Source organism: Chiloscyllium plagiosum, unplaced genomic scaffold, assembly GCF_037043375.1.
Source record: "Chiloscyllium plagiosum isolate Xiang-an unplaced genomic scaffold, Cpla_swu_hap1 HiC_scaffold_27, whole genome shotgun sequence".
Taxonomy (NCBI): Eukaryota; Metazoa; Chordata; class Chondrichthyes; order Orectolobiformes; family Hemiscylliidae; genus Chiloscyllium; species Chiloscyllium plagiosum.
In genome coordinates, this window is record NW_028270165.1 from 37,515,169 (window position 1) to 37,535,254 (window position 20,086).

Consider the following 20,086-nt stretch of genomic DNA (forward strand, 5'->3'; position numbering starts at 1 on the left):
GGGCAGGGATTGCTGGGACCCAGAGAAATAGTGAGGAAAGAGATCAGTCTGTGACTGGTCCAGTTGAAAGGGACTGAGTTAAACAATCAGAGCAGGAAGTAACAAAGCAGAGAACAAGGTAGGACTGGTAAATTAAACTGCATTTATTTCAATTGCAAGAGGCCAAACAGGGAAGGCAGATGATGGTTAGGAACTTGGGACTGAGATATCATGGCAGTTACAGAAACAAGGCTCAAGGATGGACAGCACTGGCAGCTTAATGTTCTAGAACACACATGGTATTGGAAGGATAGAAAGGGGGGCAGGAGAGGAGGGAGAGTGGCTTTTTTGATAAGGGATATATTACTGTGCTTAGGGAGGATATTCCTGGGAAAACATGCAGGAAACTCATTTGGGTGGAACTGAGAAATAAGAAAAGGGATGATCACCTTATTGGGATTTTATTACTGACTCCCTAATAGTCAGAGGGAAATTGAGAAAAAAATTGTAAGGAGATTTCAGTTATCTGTAATAATAATAGAGTGGTTATGGTCAGGAATTTTAACTTTCCAAACATAGACTGGGACTGCTATAGTGTTTAAAGGCAGTACAAAGGCAGTTGGAGTCCACTTAAGAGTAAACTCAGGAGGGCAAAAAGGGAAAATGAGATAGCTTCGACAAGTAGAGTTAAGGAGGAATTTAAATGTGTACAAGAAAATTTTCTGATTCAGTAAGTGGATGTTCTGACTAGTGAAGGTGCAAACCGTGACCGACTCTTGGGGAAATAAGGCAGAGCAGGTGACTGAGCTGTCAGTGGAGGAGCACTTTGGGGCCAGTGACCATAATTCTATGAGCTATAAAAGAGTGATGATAAAGTATAGACCAGATCTAAATTGGAGGATGGCTAACTTGGTATTAGGCAAGATCTTTCAAAAGCTAACTGGGAGCAGATGTTCGCAGGAAAAGGGATGGCTAGAAAATGGGAAGCCTTCAAAAATAAGAAACTGAGAGTCCAGAGACAGTAGATTCCTGTTAGGGTGAAAGGGGAAAAACTAGGTAAAAACAAGGACTGCAGATGCTGGAAACCAGATTCTAGATTAGATGAAGGGCTTTTGCCCAAAACATCGATTTTCCTGCTCCTTGGATGCTGCCTGAACTGCTGTGTTTTTCCAGCACCACTCTCATCTGGAACCCAGGGTGAAAGGGGAGGCTGGTAGGTGTAGTGAATGCTGAATGACGAGAGGAATTGAGCTTTTGGTTCAGAAAAAGAAGGAAGCATATGACAAGTATAGACAGGAGAGATCGAGTGAATCCTGACAGTACAAAGGTAGTTGGAGTATACTTAAGAGTAAACTCAGGAGGGCAAAAAGGGAACATGAGATAGCTTCGACAAGTAGAGTTAAGGAGAATCCAAAGGGTTTTTATAAATACATTAAGGAGAAAAGGGTAACTGGGGAGAGAACAGGGCCCCTCAAAGATCAGCAAGACAGCCGATGTGTGGAGCTGCAGGAGTTGGGGGTGATAATAAACAAGTATTTTGCATCAGTGTTTACTGTAGGGAAGGACATGGAAGAAATAGAATGTGTGGAAACAGATGATGATATCTTGAAAAATGTAAAAATGTCCATACTACAAAGGAGGTGGTGCTGCATGTCTTGAAATGCATGCAAGTGGATAAATCCCCAGAACCTGATCAGTTGTACCCTAGAACTCTGTGGGAAGCTGGAGAAGTGATTGCTGGTTCCCTTGCTGAGGTATTTGTACCATCGGTAGTCACAAGTGAGGTGATGAAAGACTGGAGGTTGTCTAATGTGGTACCAATATTTAAGAAAGATTGCAAGGAAAAGCCAGGGAACTATCAACCAGTGAGCCTGACATTGCCGGAGGGCAAGTGGTTGGAGGTAATCCTGAGGGACAGGATTTACATGTATTTGGAAAGGCAAGGACTGATTAGGGATAGTCAGCATGTGCGTGAGAAATCATCCCTCACGAACTTGATTGAATTTTTTGAAGAAGCAACAAGGGATTGACGAGGGCAGAGCAGTCGACATGATCTCCATGGACTTCAGAAAGGCATTCAACAAGGTTCCTTATGAGAGACTGGTTAGCAAGGTTAGATCTCGAGAAATACAGGGAGAACTAGCAATTTGGATACAGATCTGGTTTGAAGGTAGTAGACAGAGAGTGGTGGTGAAGGGTTGATTTTCAGACTGGAGGCCTGTGACCAGTCTTGTGCCACATGGATTGGTGCTGGTCCCACTACTTTTCATCATTCATATGAATGATTTGGATGTGAGCATAAGAGGTATAGTTAGTAAGTTTGCAGATGACACCAAAATTGGAGGTGTAGTGGACAGCAAATAAGGTTACCTCAGATGACAATGGGATCTTAATCCGATGGGCCAATGGGCTAAGGAATGGCAGATGGAGTTTAATTTAGATAAATGTGAGGTACTACATTTGGAAAAGCAAATCAGGTAAGGTCCGAGGGAGTGTTGCTGATCGAAGAAACCTTGGAGTGCAGGTTCATAGTTTCTTGACAGAAGAGTCGCTGGTAGATAGAACAGTGAGGAAGGCATTTGTATTGCCTTCCTTTATCGGTCAGAGCATTGGGTAGGAAAGTTGAGAGGTCACGTTCCAGCTGTATAGGACACTGGTTAGGCCACTTTCGGAATATTGTGTGCAATTCTGGTCTCCTTCCTAACAGGAGGATGCTGTGAAACCTGAAAGGGTTCAGAAAAGATTTACAAGAATGTTGCCAGGTTTGGAGGATTTTAGCTATCTGGAGAGGCAGAATAGACTCGGACTGTTTTCCTGGAGCGTCAGAAGCTTTTGTGTGGGGGGGGGGGGGGGGGGGGGGGGTGACCTTCGACACCATAATCCTCATGATTTTATAAACAGACAAGGTCTTCTCCCTGGGTTGTGGAGTCCAGAACTAGGAGGGCATAGGTTTAGAGTGAGAGGGGAAAGATTTTAAAAGGGACTTCAGGGACAAGTGTTTCATGCAGAGGGTGGTGAATGTATGGAATGAGTGTCAGAGTAAGTGATGGAGGATGGTACAACTAAGGCATTTAAAAGGCATCTGGATGGGTATATGAACAGGAAAGGTTTAGAGCGATAGTGGCCAAGTCCTGGCAAATGGGACGAGATTAGGTTAGGATAACTGGTTGGCATGGACGAGTTGGACTAAAGGGTCTGTTTCCGTGCTGTACACCTCTACGACTTTACTTCAGGACTCTGAAATTGTTCATGAAAACCACTTCAGTAATCTGCCCAGTTTTAAGACTACAATATACAGGAGCAGCATGAGGCCATTTGGCCCATTGAGTCTGCTCCACCAGTCGATCATGGCCGATATGTTTCTCAACCCCATTCTGTTGCCTTCTCCTCGTAACCCTTGATCCCCTTACTTATCAAAGACCTATCCATCCCTGTCTTAAATGCCCTCAACGACTTGGCCTCCACAGCGCTCTGCAGCAATGAGATCCACAGATTCACCATCCTCTGGCTGCAGAATTTCCTCCTCATCTCAGTTCTGAAGGGCATTCCTTCACCCTGAGCCTGTGTCCTCTGATCCTCGTTTCTCCTACTGGTGGAAATATCTTCCCCACATCCACTGTATCCAGTCAGAGTCACGCAGCACGGAAACAGATCCTTCGGTCCAACCAGTCCATGTTGACCATAATCCCAAACTAAACTAGTCCCACCTACATGTACTTGGCCCAATATCCCTCTGAACATTTCTTATTCATGTACTTATCCAAATGTCATTTAAATGTTGTGACTGTAGGCGCATCTACCACTTCCTCTGGAAATTCATTCCACACGTGAAGCACTCTGTGTAAAAATGTTACCCCTTATTTTGTTTTTAAATCTTTCTGTTCTCACCTTAAAAATATGTCCGCTAGTCTTGAAATCCCTCATTCCAGGGAAATGACTCCCTGCATTCACCTTCTCTGTATCCAGCAAGATTTTATAAATCTCAAAGAAGACCTGAAATGTTAGCTTGCTCTCTCTATGTGGACGCTGCCTGACCAGCTGTGATCTCCAGCATTTGTTGTTTTCAGGACGGATTCCAGCATCTGTCGCAATGCGCTCCTAAATGTTGGCTACCTCTTTCCAGATCCTTTGAGACTCAACCTTACTCAACAATCCACTGTGCGGTACAGTCAATAAAGTTCCACATTGCATCTCTTTCAGCACACACGGGCAGCACGTGGCTCAGTGGTTAGCACTGCTGCCTCACAGCACCAGGGACAAGGATTTGACTCCAGCTTCAGGTGACTGTGCAAACTCCACACAGACATTGTCCTCCCCGTGGCTGTGTGGATTTCATCTAGATGCTCCGGTTTCCTCCCACAGTCCAAAGATGTACAGGTTAGGATGAATTGGCCATGCTCAATTGCCCCATAGTGTTCAGGGATGTGTGGATTAGGTATATTAGTCGGAGGTAAATGGAGAGTTGTTGGGCCAAATGGCCTCATTCCGCACTGTAGGGATTTGATGTGGCAACCCCCCAGCTGTTTGCACTTCCTGTAGGGGAAGTGGGGACGGGCCGAAAGTTCAGTGTGTGTGAAGCGAAAATTAAACGTAGTGCTTTGCGTGAGCTCAAGCTGAGTGACTTGGTGGCGGGACTGGAAAAGGAAGGTACAGTGTCTGTGGTTAGTGATGCTGCCTCACGGCACCAGAGAGCCAGATACAATTCCAGCCTCGGGGCCGTTGTCTGTGTGAATATTGCACATTCTCCGTCTGGTGTTTGCGGCGGATTTCTTCCAGTGCACCTGTTTCTTCCCACTATCCAAAGATGTGCAGGTTTGGGTGAATTAGCCATGTTAAATTGTCCATAGTGTCCAGGATGTGTAGGTTAGATGCATTAATCAGGTGTAAATGTAGAGCAATCAGAGGAGGGTAATGGTGCTTTCAATTTCATGGAATTCCAAGAGAAAAGAATGTTCCGCATAAAGTCGAATTGCTTGTTCTGAATTTCTACCCTGACTGGCAGTGATGACTTTCATAATCTGTTTTTTCCAATGCATTTGAAGATTTGAAGACTGAAGTTTCAAATTCAGTAGTTGAAGGGCTTATGCCCGAAACAGCAACTCTCCTGCTCCTTGGATGCTGCCTGACCTGCTGTGTATTTCCAGCACCACACATTTTGACGGACTCTCCAGCGTCTGCAGTCCTCATTTTCATGTCAATGACAGGCAGTCAATCAATCCATTGGGACTGTAATGATTTTTGACTATGATTCTGTGAGAAAGAGCAAAATTCTTTGGTTTCTGTTTCAGTACGCTTTCAGCATCAGTGGAGCTGGATGAGAGACACTACTGTGGCAGCGCATTGAATGTGCAGCCTGTCACAATTATGCAGCCTGGAAAGAGGAATTCACGGCAGGGAGGGTTTGTACACGCGTTTGTGTGCAGCTGAAGCTTTGGCCATGGAGAAACCAGAGGAATCTCGCCCCATGGAGAAACCGTGGAAGTGTGGTGACTGCGGGAAAGGCTTCAGTGTCCCATCTGCCCTGGAAATTCATCAGCGCAGTCACACCAGGGAGAGGCCGTTCTCCTGCCCAGAGTGTGGGAAGGGATTTATCCGCTCTTGCCACCTGCTGGACCACCGCCGAGTCCACACTGGGGAGAGACCATTCACCTGCCCCGAGTGCGGGAACAGCTTCACCCACACCTCCCACTTGCTGGCGCATCAGCGTGTCCACACCGGGGAGAGGCCCTTCCCCTGCTCTGACTGTGGGAAGGCCTTCAGGAAATCCTCTGACCTGCTGAAGCACCAACAGGTCCACACGGGGGAGAGGCCATTCAGTTGCCCCGAGTGCGGGAAGGCCTTTAGCGATTCCTCTGCCCTGCTGAGGCGCCAGTGGGTCCACACAGGCAAGAAGCCGTTCCCCTGCCCTGAATGTGGGAAGGGCTTCAGCAGTTCCTCCTCCCTGCTGACACACCAGCGGGTCCACACTGGGGAGAGGCCATTTGCCTGCCCGGAGTGTGGGAAGAATTTTCCCCAGCCCTCCCAACTGCTGACCCACCGGCGGGTCCATACTGGGGAGAAGCCATTCTCCTGCTCAGTGTGCGGGAAGGGCTTTGCAGTCTCCTCCAACCTCGTGGCCCACTGGTGGGTCCACACGGGGGAGAGGCCCTTCAGCTGTTGCGAGTGTGGAAAGGCTTTCAGCAATTCCTCCCACCTGCTGAGGCATCAGCGGGTCCACACTGGGGAGAAGCCGTTCTCCTGCCCAGAGTGCGAGAAACGCTTTAACTGCTCCTCCCACCTACTGACCCACCAGCGGATCCACATGGGAGAGTGGCCGTTCTACTGTCCCGAGTGCAGGAAGGGCTTCAGCAATTCTTCTGCTCTGCTGACCCACCAGCGGGTCCATAGAGGGGAGAGGCCATTCGGCTGCCCTGAGTGTGGCAAGAGGTTCACATTTTCCAGCAACTTGCGAAGACACCAGTGGGGGCACCAGTGCTCCCAACAATCGGATACTGCCAGTGACGCTACTGTGGATTAAACCTTGTGCCCCACTCTTAAAAGCCCACCAACTTTCCCACTGTACCAATTGTCAAAAAATTTCTGGACTGCACACTGCCTCGCACCCCCAAGTGCAACTCTAAAGTGGCTCGGGGCGACATGGTGGCTCAGTGGTTAGCACAGCTGCCTCATAGAGCCAGGGATTCGGGTTTGAATCTACTGTTTGATTATCCCATGTCTGCATGGGTTTCCTCCGGGTGTTCCGCTTTTGCTCCCACAATACAAAGATGTACAAGTTAGGGTGAGTTAGCCTAGCCAAATTGTCCATAGTGTTCAGGGTCAAAAGTGTGGTGCTGGAAAAGCATAGCAGGTCAGGCAGCATCTAAGGCGCAGGAGAATCGACGTTTTGGGCATAAGTCCTTCATCAGGATTCTCCTGGTCTTCGGATGCTGCCTGATCTGCTGTGCTTTTCCAGCACCACATTCTTGACTCTGATCTCCAGCATCTGCAATCCTCACCTTCTCCAAGTAAATGTAAAGTAATAGGGTTAAGAGAATAGGTTTGGGTGGGTAACTGTATGGAGGGTTGGTGTTGCCTTGTTGGTCCAAAAGGCCTGTTTACATTCTGTAGGGATTCTGTGATTCCATAAACTTTGCTTCCAGTGGGCGACACTACTCGGAGTCTGGGACTGCACGTTCCTAAGAATCCGCAGAAACCTAAGACCACAAGACCACTGGAGCAGACATGAGGCCATTCAGCCCATTGAGTCTGCTCCACCATTTGTTAGAAACAAAAAATAATTGCGGTTGCTGGAATCCAAAGTTGGCAAGCAGGAGGCTGGGAGAACGCAGCAAGCCAGGTAGCATTAGGAGGTGAAGTTAGCATTTCGGGTATTAACCCTCCTTCAGGACTGAAGAAGGGTTCTTCCCAAAACATTGACTTCTGTATCAGAAACAATTTACCAGAATGTTGGCGGGGGTTGGAGGGTTTGAGCTGCAGGGAGAGGCTATTTGGCTGGGTGAGAGATTTAAAAGGGACGTAAGGGGCAATGTTTTCACGCAGAGGGTAGTGTATGTATGGAATGAGTTTCCAGAGAAAGTGGAGGCTGGTACAATTATACCACTGAGAAGGCATCTGGTTTCGGACATGAACAGGAAGGGTTCAGAAAGATAATGGGCCAAATACTGACAAATGGAACCAAATTAATTTAGGATGTCTTGTCAGCGTTGATGATTTGGACTGAAGGGTCTGTTTCCCTGCTGTACATCTCTATGTCTACCGGTCCTGATGTAAGTTTTCAAATTGAGTCCAAGTAACTTTGAATAGTTCAGTCTTGTTGAACTCACCTCTTGAAAGGTTTCAAGTGAATCCCTCCAAGTGATACTGTTTAAAATGCCGAGTTGGACAAAATATCTCATTAAGTTCGACACAAACCCACAGCTGAAGATATCAGAAATCACACAACACCAGCTTAGAGACCAACAGGTTTATTTGAAATTACAAGCTTTAGGAGCATTGCTCCTTCTTCAATGCTGCTGCTTCATCACTTCACCGACAAAGGAGCAGTGCTCTGAAATCTTGAGTTCAAATAAATCTGTTGGACTCTAACCTGGTGCCATTTGACTTCTGACCTTGTCCAGCACAATCCAACACCAGCACTTCCACATCAGAATTGACTAATGAGATCGGATTTTATTCTGTGTGATTAAGTGAGATGCTCATCTGAAAACTCAAAACTGTTGGAGCGACAAAGAGACACGAGTCAGTGCTACAGCACGGAGACAGGCTCATCGGCCCAAACTGGTCCATGCCGAACAAAATGTCCATCAACAGTAACCCCATTTCCCTGCACTTGGCCACTATCCTTCTCAGCCTTTCCTCTCCATGTGTTTGACCAAATGTCTTTTAAATGTTGTTAATGTACCAACCTCAACCACTTCCACTGGCAGCTCATTCCATACACAAGCCACACTCTAAAATTTTTGCCCCACATATTTTTTCAATCACTCCCTTCTGACCAGGTTTGTATTATCTGTTTGGAGATGTAGGAGTAAAACTTCACAATAAAAGATTAATACAGCCTTTATTCATGACTCATGATTAAACACACTTTCTCCATTTACAGCTGTAATTGAGAGGCTTCTCTGAATTAGTTGACATGTTTGTAACAAGTTGTGAAACATGAAAGGGTTCTGAAAAGATTTACAAAGATACTGCCAGGGTTGGAGGGTTTGAGCTGTTGCAAGAGGCTGAAATAGACGGGGGCTATTTTCCCTGGAGGGTCAGAGGCTGGGGGGTGACCTTACAGACTGTTTCGCTGTAGAAGTGTTTCAGAAAAAAAAATCTCAAACCTTTTTCCGATTGTTGCCTTTGCCAACATCTGGCCATGAGTGAAGTCCCTTAGCCCAGTCGAATCGGACCCTCTGCCTTTTACAACCCCTCTTGGGAAAAAAATCAAGATGACATCTTCTTAAAGGAGTAACATCATCACAAACAGAAACATTTCTATCACAAGGTTGTACAGTTAACAGGCCAAGATAATGACTTTTCAATTTAGCCAATCAATTTAAATCCGGTGCTTTGGTTACCAATATCTATTAAATTTAAATGTGATGGTTTTGACAACAGAGGACCAATTCTATTGTAAAAACTCAATATGGCATCAAGGGTATAAAAGAAGGGGACAGTTGGACAGAACCCCAGAGCTAACTCCCCATTGCTAGAGCTAAGAGTCCTCAGCACTAGAGAGAGACATCAGCTCGGACAGTCAGCTGTGAATGAGACAGCATCATTTACAAAAAAACCAGAAGAACAGGAATTGCAGGAGGCATTCCTGACAAAAGATTCAATAGAAGGATGCTTAGAATATTCTGGAAGATGTAATCTGAGAGACTAAATTCTATTTCTTGTTGTTTTAGTGGGTCTTGTATTTACTGGAACAGCATATGACAAAAATCCTGTTTCATGCCAGAATCGTCAGTAGTTCGAAGGGATTTATTAGGTTTGTTAATAGTTTAGTTCAGTTGTTCACCATTCAAGTTGGATATGTAAATTGCTTTTTGTTGATTTTTAAAGTATCAGGGATTTATTTTTGTTTAAGACTAGAGCAGATGACACTACTTTTCACACTAATTTTCCGATTATAGGGCAATGCACTCCTCTTTTGGTGTTTCGGTTTGAGATCTCAGAGAGGGGAGGGGATTCAGCATTCGCTTTATAACAGTATTGACGTGCCGTCCTGCTGAATGCAAAGGAGTCATTATTAATCCTAGCCTCTCACTCTGATTGTGGGTGAATCGCTTTAATTTGAATACTGACTCAGAAACTGCACAGACAACCAACTGTTGAATCATAATTTACACTTTATTGTAGGTAGGAACCAAAATATAAAACCCCTCAAGTAAGCAAGTTCACCCTCACCCCCCAAATCTTGGCTATCACCCAAATGATGGCGGAATTTAACATTGTTTCTACCAACCGTGCCCATCTCTGGGTCTGATGCAGGGTTGTTCTTCCAAGCACTGCAGCTGAAACGTTCTGGAGTTGAATTCTGTTGGAGTTCCGTCACTTTCAGATTTGTGGTGTAACGTTTCTTTATATTCTAACACCATCTCCCCACACTTCTGGAGACCTCAGGTCTGTAGCTTACCTTCTTATCCTTGAGGGTTTTCCACCTGTTTGAAACAGCCTGTCCTGCAATTAACCCCTTTACGCCAAGGTAAAAACAATGACTGCAGATGCTGGAAACCAGAATCGAGATTAGAGTGGTGCTGGTAAAGCACAGCAGTTCAGACAGCATTCAAGGAGCAGGAAAAATTGACGTTTCGGGCAAAAGCCCTTCATCAGGAATACAGGATTCCTGATGAAGGGCTTTTGCCCGAAATGTTGATTTTCCTGCTCCTTGTATGCCCTTTACACCAAGGCCTTCCTTCTACAAGCAGAATTAATTGTCCTTTTGTCACACAGTTATTAAACACCATTATCTCATCTGTCCAAAGAAACAGCTCATTGTTTTGCCTCCTCCTTCCCAGCGATAGTTAATCTATGTTATTTGTTAACTCCCTTGTAGCAGTTTCTCATTGGCCCTTTCGTTTCTTGGTCCAGAAAGCGTTATTGCTGACTCATGAAGTTATCAAAGTTCTGGAGTTTACAGGACCACACCACATTCCTGTCTGCCTCCCCCAGGAATAACGATTGCTTCTGAGATTCTCGCAGTTCCTGACATTCCTTGGTATCCCCAAATACAATCCACATGTCAGGAAATCACTAGTGCTGCCCTGACACCAGACAGTCACTGTTGGAACAGAAGGATTATGGGAAGAAAATACAGAAATCCGAAGTGCAAAGAGACTTGGGAGTTCAAGTCCAGGATTTTCTCAAAGTAAACTTGCAGGTTGAGTCAGTAGTTAGGAAGGCAAATGCAATAATCGCATTTATTTTGACAGGACTTGAATACAAAAGCAGGGATGTACTTCTGAGACTCTATAAGGCTCTGGTCAGGCCACATTTGCAGCATTGTGAGCAGTTTTGGGCCTCCTATTAGCAAGGATGTATTGGCCCAGGAGGGTGTTCAGAGGAGGTTCACGAGAATGGTCCCAGGAATGAAACATTTAACATATGAGGAACTTTTGAGGACTCTGGGACTATATGATGTTTAGAAGGATGATGGGGGTTACAATTGAAATCTACAGGATATTGAACGGCCTGGACAGAGTGGATGTTGGGAAGATGTTTCCATTGTTAGGACAAAGTAGGACCCGAGAGTACAGCCTTAAGAAGAAAAGGAAGACCCTTTAGTTGGGAGATAAGGAAAACCTTCTTCAGCCAGAGAGTGGTGTATCTATGGAATTCACAGCCACATAAGGCTGTGGAGGCCAGGTCATTGAGCAGATTTAAGATGGAGACAGAAATGTTCTTGAGTATCAAGGGGATCAAGGGTTCCGGGACAAATCGGCTTGAGAAGGTTAACAGCCACGACTGAATGGTGGAGTCGACTCAATGGGATGAATGGCCTAATTTCAGCTCCTATGGTCTTATGAAATGCTGATGTGTGGAGGGGTGATGAGTGGGCAAAGAGATGAAGGGGGAGTAGAATTAAGGGGAAGCTGGATACAGCCACAAGGGAGAAAGAAATACAAGAACTGTACAATAAATGACAGAACTCTTAGGAGCATTGGCATGCAGAGGGATCTGGAAGTGGAAACAGAGGTGGGTATGGTGGTCAAGAAGGCACATAGGACGCTTGCCTTTCCTGGGTGTGAGAGTTGACAAGTTACATTACAGCTATTTATTTCAACCACATTCGGAATATTGTATGCAGTTCTGGTCACCACGCTATCAGAAGAACGTGGATGCTCTGGGAGAGGGTGCTTTAGTCAAGGGCTAATGTTGCGTAATAGGAGTAGGTGAATAAGTCTGTGTCAGTTACTCTTCAGAGGGTCAGTGTGCACATGTTGCGCCGAATGGTCTTTTCCACACTAGGGATTCTATGTTACTCAGAGGTTTTTTTATTCCCCAGGGTGAAAAGAACAACAACAAAAGGGCACAGGTTCAAGGCAAGAGGAGGGCAGTCTACGGGAGAAGTGGAGGGGAAGGTTTTTCACAGAGGGGTGATGGGTGGTGGAAGGAGGCATCTTAGCAACGTTTAAGGTGTATCTTGATAGACACATGAACGCGAGATGAACAGAAGGATAGAAACCGCAAATGGGCAATAAATAGCAGGTCCAAGTGAGGATTAAGAATTGGCACAGGCTTGACGGGGGTGCCTAAACCAAATAAGAATGGCTTGTGACTGTGTTGTACTGATACAGATTTTCCCCACTATCCAAAAGTGGAGCGTTCCTATGAAACCTTTCATAAGGCAAAATAGCGTAAAGCGAAGAAGCAATGAACATTAATTCATTTATATCGTATATACTGAAGTAATAGTCAAATTTTTGACTACTTTTTAAGGTTAAATTTAGGGGGTCGACTGTTACTTGGATACTACTTGAGGGGCTGAAATTCATGCCTGTCAAGATTCATACCGTATCATAAGCAGAAGCTCAACTGATGAATAAAGCAAAAAAAATTATGGTAATTCTGAAAACTGAGTGGAACATACAAACAACGGACTGGAAGACAGGAACAGAGCCGAACAACCGACAGACTGCAGAGCTGGAGTGGAACATGACGGCCATCACACTGACTCACAAACATGGGTCTGTTGTCTATGAAGAACTAGGGTCGACTTTTACATGATCAGACTACTTTTCACAACACTTGCAAGAAAAAGAAATCAAACACGTCCAATTCGCCATGCATGGAGAACAGGAAATAAAGTAAAGAATTTTTTTTAAAAAAAGAGATTTCCAGCATTCATACACAACTATACATGTGCACATGTCCATTTAAATACTGGGTAGGTTGATTCTTTGGAAGATGACAATCGCAAAGAAATGAAGCTCTTCAACAAAATGCTGGATTTGGTAGAAAGATTAATTAGTACCCTCACTCCCCTCCCTCCACAGCCAAATAATCACTGGGCAAGACAAAACCCCAGGATCTAAATAACATGCCTACACACACACACACACACACAATCCTACCCATTTTACGTGCAATTACCTCAAATCACATTTATAAAACATAACCATAGGCGTTTACACAGGCTCTCGTACACAATATTGCCTGTGACCTTCTACAGCGCTTAAAGTACTGCAAATCCCATGATGACAGTATTTCATATCCAATGTGTTAAATAACATTGTATATTTTATAAAAAAAGATATCTATACATTATACACAATGTAACATCGGAACAGTTCAGTCAGATGGTACAGCCTGCCCTCCTACATGGATTATAGGTGTATGGAGGATTAGATAGTGATTCTAATAGAAATTATGTTTGTTTTAGGAATGGGAGTGATTGTGGCTCCAGGCTAATGGCGATCCGCCTTATCCCCCGGGTTCCCCCTCAGCCCAGCCCGGTACCTGGTAGAGTGAAGCCGCGGGTAGCTCCAGGCTCACGGTCCAGCACAGCACCGAGTGCAGCCTCTCCTCCAGCTTGTGTTCCGCCGGACTTTACCCCCCGCCGCCGCTCCTCCACCTCCCGCCGCCGAAGAAGCCGCGGGCGCCGGCTCTCTCTCCTCCACCGCCGACATTTTTAATTTGTTTTCTCGTTCACCCGGTAACCGTCACCTCCCCCTTCCCGGGCCCCGGGAATTACACACAAATAAACAATAAACCCCACCGGGGACTGTCTCCTTTTCTTCACAACTTTTGTTTGAAAAGTTCCGGCTTTAATTTGAAATGTATTTTAAAGGTATTTTCTGAGGTAAACGATGCCTGTCTGCCCCCCTCCCTCCGTCAGAAACCGCCCGCTGAGTCGATGAGAAAACCGCAGCCTCCCGCCGCCATCTTTGTTTTTCTTCTTTCTGTCTCCTCCTTCAGTGACGCGCGTCATCCACGCTCCGTCCAATCAGAGCGCACCTTTTTCCACCTGACCAATGGCGACCGGTGCCGGTTGTTACTGACAGAGTTTGTGTCCAATTGCCAATTTGGGATAAAAAAGGCGGGAGTCACAATTTTTTTCCCCGTGACTGCACATCTCATTCCTTTTGCTTGTCTCTTCCGCAGGGAAGGGGGAATCCCAAACTAGAGGGCACAGGTTTAGGGTGAGAGGGGAAAGATTTAAAAGGAACCCAAGGATTAAAAAAAAAAGTGTGAAAGTTAATTCGCCTCAAGAAAAGCCCCCTCTTACGACCTGAACAAAATAGATTGTTCACAGCCTCTTACTCACTAAACAAGAAGGATGTTGTGAAACTTAAAAGAGTTCAGAAATTATTGATAAGAATGTTGCTAGGGTTGGAGGGTTTGAGCTACAGGGAGAGGCTGAATTGGCTGGGGCTATTTTCCCTGGAGCATTGGAGGCTGAGGGGTGACCTTATGGAGGTTTATAAGATCTTGACAGGAATGGATATGAGAAAAAGATAAGATTTTTCCTGGGGCGGGGGAGTCCAGTACAAGAGGGCATTAGTTTTTGGGTGAAAGGGGAAAGATTTAAAACGGCCCCAAGGGGCAACCTTTTCAAATATAGGTTGGTGTGTGAACTGAATGAGCTGCCAGGAAAAATGGTGGAGGCTGGTACAAATACAACATTTAAAAGGCATCTGGATAGGTACATGAATAGGAAGTTTTAGAGGGAAATGGACAAAGGGCTGGCAAATAGGATGAGATTAATTTCGGCTATCTGGTTGGCACATACCGAAGGATTGTTTTTTCTGCTCTACAACTCAATGGTTCTATTTCCACAGAGCCAGAACCAATTTCAAAAGGCTAGGAATAGGCCATTCGCCCCTTACACACTGTCGTCAATTGTGGCCTAACTGAGCATATTTCAATTCTTAGTGCTATGTAATGAGCCAGACTTTATTAAAAATCTTAAAGCGAATGAACACTGAGGAGGCAGCGATTATAATATGGTGGAGATCAGTGTGCAGTTTGAAAGAGAGAAGGCAAAATTAGATGTAATGGTGTTACAGTTAAATAAAGGGCAATAAGGGAGGAACTGTCAAAAATTGACTGGAAGCAGAGCCTAGTGGGGAAGACAGTAGATCAACAATGGCAGGAATTTCTGGGTGTATTTGAGGACACAGTACAGCGGTTCATCTCCCAGAAAATAAAGATTATCGGGCAGCGTGGGGGGGAAGAAGACTGCCATGGCTGACTAAGGAAGTCAGGAAATGTATCAACGAAAAAGAGAGCCGAAAAGTGGCCAAGACCACTGGGAAATCAGAAGCTTGGGAAGACTACAAAAACAAACAGAAGATAACAAAGAGAGAAATAAGGAAGGAGAGGATCAAATATGAAGGTAAGCAGACCAGTAATGTTAGAAATGATAGTAAAAGTTTTTTTGCAATACATAAGAAACAAACGAGAGGCAAAAGTAGAAATTGGGCTGCACCAAATTCATGCAGGAAGGTTAGTGATGGGAGATAAGAAAATAGCTGAAGAACTTAATAAATACTTTGTGTCAGTTTTCACAGTGGAAGACATGAGTAATATCCTAACAATTAAGGAGAGTTAAGGGGCAGAGTTGAGTATGGTAGCCATTACAAAAAAGAAAGTGCTAGAAAAGCTAATAGGTCTAAAAATTGAGAAATCTCCTGGCCCTCATGGCTACAGCCTAGCGTTCAGAGGGAGGTGGTTGAAGAATTAGCAGAGATGTTGGTTGTAATCTTTCAAAAATCACTGGAGTCAGGTAAAGTCCCAGATGATTGGAAAATCACTGTTGTAAGTCCTTTGTTTAAGAAAGGATCAAGACAAAAGCTGAAAAATTATACGCCGATTAGCCTAACCTCAATTGTAGATAAAATTCTAAAATCTATCGTTAAGGATGAGATTTCTAAATTCTTGGAAGTGCATGGCTGGATTAAAATAAGTCAGCATGGATTTAGCAAGGGGAGGTCGTGCCTGACAAACTTGAAGAGTTGAAACTTTATTGCTGGAACAGCACAGCAGGTCAGGCAGCATCCAGGGAATTCTGCCTGACCTGCTGTGCTGTTCCAGCAATAAAGTTTCAACTTTGATCTCCAGCATCTGCAGACCTCACTTTCTCCTCAAACTTGAAGAGTTAACAAGTAGGTTAGACTTGGGAAACCCAGAGGATGTTATCTACCTAGATTTCCAAAAGGACTTTGATAAGGTGCCTCATAGGAGGCTGCTGAGTAAAGTGAGGGTCCATGGTATTCGAGTTGAGCTACTGGCATGGATTGAGGATTGGCTGCCTGAGAGAAGGCAGAGAGGTGGGAGAAAAGGTTCTTTTTCGGAATGGCAGCTGGTGACAAGTGGTGTCCCGCAGGGCTCAGTGTTGGGGCTGCAGCTGTTCACTTTATATATTAATGATCTGGATAAAAGGGACTGGGGGCATTCCCACGATGTTCGCTGACGATACAAACTTAGGCAGACAGGCAGGTAGTTCTGAGGAGGTGGGGAGGCTGCAGAAAGATTTGGACAGTTTAGGAGAGTGGTCCAGGAAATGGCTGATGAAATTCAATTTAAGCAAATGTGAGGTCTTGCACTTCGGAAAAATAGAATACAGCATGGACTATTTTCTAAACAGTGAGAAAATTCATAAAGCCAAAGTACAAAGAGATCTGGGACTGCTAGTCCAGGATTCTCTAAAGGTTGACTTGCCGGTTGAGCCCATGCTTAAGAAAGCAAATATAAATGTTGTCATTTATCTCAAGCGAGTTGGAATGTAAAAGCAGCAATGTGCTACTGAGACTTTATAAAGCTCTGGTTAGGCTCCATTTAGAATACTGTGTCCAATTTTGGGCCCCACACCTCAGTAAGGATATAGTGGCACTGGAGCATGTCCAGCGGAGATTCACACGATGATCGCTGGTATCATAGGCCTAACAGACGATGAACAGCTGAGGATCCTGGAATTATATTCATTAGAGTTTCGAAGGTTGAGGGGAAATCTAATAGAAACTTACAAGATAGTGCATGGCTTAAAAAGCGTGGATGCTGGTAAGTTCTTTTCCATCAGGCAGGGAGACTAGGACCCATGGGCACAGCCTGATAATTAGAGGGGGTCAATTTAGAATGGAAATGAGGAGACATTTCTTCAGCCAGAGAGTGGTGGGCCTGTGGAATTCATTGCCATGGAGCGCAGTGGAGACCGGGACATTAAATGTCTTCAAAGCAGAGATTGATAAATTCTTGGTATCGCAAGGAATCTTGGTATCTCTATGGGGAGAGTATGATAAGTGGAGTTGAAATGCCCGTCAGCCATGATTAAATGGCGGAGTGGACTTATGACCTTACTTCCACTCCTGTGTCTTATGGTCTTAAGGAAGAGCTCTTTGCTATTCACTGTACCTCCACTCCTAATGATTTTATAAATCTTAGTAAGGTCACCCCTCAACCCGCTACACTCCAATGAAGACAGTCCCAACCTTTCCTTATAACTCAAACCCTCCAGTCCTGGCAACATCCTGGTAAATCTTTACGGAACCCTCTCTAATAGTATTTTTCCTATCACAGAGCCACCAAAACTGTACTCAGTACCCAGAAAGTGGCCTCACCAACATCCTGTGCATCCTCAATGTGATGTCCCAACTTCTGTACTCAATGGGGTGGACAGTGAAGGCAATGGTGCGAAATGCCTTCTTTACCACCTGTCTACCAGTGATGCAACTTTCAAAGAACTATATACCTGAACCCCCTAACTCCACCCCCCTCCCCCCGCCACCACCGCCAAAGTGTCTCTGTTCTACAACACAACCCAAGGACCTACCATTAACGATACATAGCAAAGCTGAAAATTCTTCGCTTGAAGCCCACTGAAGACGTTACCCAGTAGGTAACGAAACGTCTGGAAATGAATCTTGCAGCTCAACAAGCAAACCTACATCCAAAACCTCAACCTGAGCTACAAATCTTCTCAAAACTCACTATGTCCAGCCCTTCCTTGTTTAGCAAAATGCAACCTCTCACATTTATTCATACCTCTCTCATAGGCGCACACACACATACACCCCACAACACACTCACAGGCTTAAACTCCATCACACTCACACTTCACTCTTATGCACGCACTCAAACACAAACTCACATATACATACACACACACACACACACACACAAAACTCTATGGAGTGAATTTGTATTGGCAGAATTATATTTGCAGATACTTTCAATTTTGCTCAAAAAGCCCACAATCTGCAGGCAGTCAATCCATGCAATATTTTATAAATTCCTACTTTGGAAATAGAACAAGTCTGATTCAAGATTGGAATACTGACAGACTCGAATCTCACATCTTTCATGCATTGTCTGAGCTGAGATGTCACTTTTTTTGATAAAACATTAAGTCATCTCAAGAACGTGACTTTAAAGATGTTCTGGGATTTACATATTAATGAATCAAAACCTGCAACTCATTCTAAAAGATGAAAGACATAACAACAATCTAGGTTTGTTCAATATATCCTATCAGTCACATGACACTGTGATCTTTTGCTATACAATCGGTGTATTATTCCCCGGCCAACAGCTACCCGATGAAGGAGCAGCACTCTGAAAGCTAGTGCTTCCAAGTAAACCTGTTGGATTATAACCTGGTGTTGTGTGATTTTTAACTTTATCTACTCCAGTCCAACACCGGCACCTCCACACCGTTTCCAGTGAACGCAGCCCACATCTCCCGCTGCTGCCAGTAAACTATACAATGCTGATGAAACGGTGCAGTACCTGCACTTCTGAAAAATTTACAACTTCTAACGATACTAGCTACTCATTCACTGCTCCAGCTGATACATGACATTGGAAACTTAGTGCAGGAGGCTGAAATGAAATGAGCAACTTTAAACCAAAAACCTCTTGGAGCTCAAAGCCTTCAATGAGAGACTGAGCCCGGCGATCAGTTCAGGTAACCTTTATTGTGACCCAACGTTGTTACAGCTTCAGATCCCCCCCAGCATAAAGGTGTAGAAAAAGTAGCTGCTTTTTAAATAGCTCAAGGTCAAAGCGTGCACCCCCACCCCACACCACCTTACCTTCTTTACTATGGTTACCACCGAGTTGTCAGTTTGTAATTGGATCCTTGGTACAGCCTTAACTGTAGGAAGTATTGCCTCACTCAGCAATTTCAACCCATACCCTGTAAACAAGTAAGTGTTTACCCACTCAATGACCGGTGGCAGTGGTGGGCAATGAAGAGTCAACCATGCTGTTGTGGGTCTGGAGTTACGTGTAGGCCAGACCGGGTAAAGGATGCAGCTGGGACAACTGAGTGAATCCTTCCCTACAACAGCAGTTTCCTTCCCTAAAAAGGGATGTGAGTGAATCAGATGGGTGATGTCCCCCAAACAATCATTTCTTCATGAGTTTCTGAACTCCAGATTTCTGCCCGAAATCCAATTCCACCATCTGCCACGGCAGGATTCAAACCTGGCAGTCCCCGGAACTGGGTTGATAGTCCAGTCAATAAGTCAATTGGCTATCCCTCCTTTAATCCCCCTGCGATGGCACATGAACTCGCTGGTGCCTCCGCAGATGGGAAGCACGGGTAAAGCCCTTCTCACACTGAGAGCAGGTGAACTGCCTCTCCCCAGTGTGCACCTGCCAGTGGGCCAGCAGGATGGAGGAATTGCTGAAGGCATTCCCACACTCAGTGCAGAAGAACGGCCTCTCTCCGGTGTGCCCCTGCCTGTGGGCCAGCAGGGTGGAGGCTTGGGTATAGCCCTTCCCACACTCGGGGCAGCTGAAGGGCCTCTCCCCTGTGTGGACCCGCTGGTACCTCACCAGGTCAGAGGAATTGCTGAAGGCCTTCCCGAATTCGGGGCAGCTGAAGGGCCTCTCCCCAGTATGACTGCGCTGATGAGTCTCCAGGATAGAAGGGACACAGAAGCCTTTTCCGCAGGAGCCACACTTCCACGGTTTCTGCACGGGGCGGGATCCATTGGGTTTCTCCATGGCCGAAGCTTCAGCTGCACACAAACGCATGTACAGCCCCTCCCTGCCGCGAATTCCTCTTTCCAGGCCATATAACTGCTTCAGGTTCCACAATCAGTGCGCTGCTGCAGTAGGGTCTCTCATCCAGTCCCATTGATGCTGAAGACGTGCTCCAACAGGAACCAAA

The 20,086-nt window shown here is 45.3% G+C and overlaps 1 protein-coding gene and 1 pseudogene across 1 annotated transcript; one reads left to right on the forward strand and one right to left on the reverse strand.

The window, feature by feature from the left end:
* LOC148143639 (uncharacterized) overlaps window positions 1-20,086 on the reverse strand; it is a 245,236-nt pseudogene that overhangs the window by 45,899 nt on the left and 179,251 nt on the right.
* LOC148143641 (uncharacterized) lies at window positions 5,417-6,496 on the forward strand. Its single transcript, XM_087975708.1, has one exon. The coding sequence runs from the start codon at window positions 5,417-5,419 to the stop codon at window positions 6,494-6,496; it is 1,080 nt and encodes a 359-aa protein (XP_087831834.1).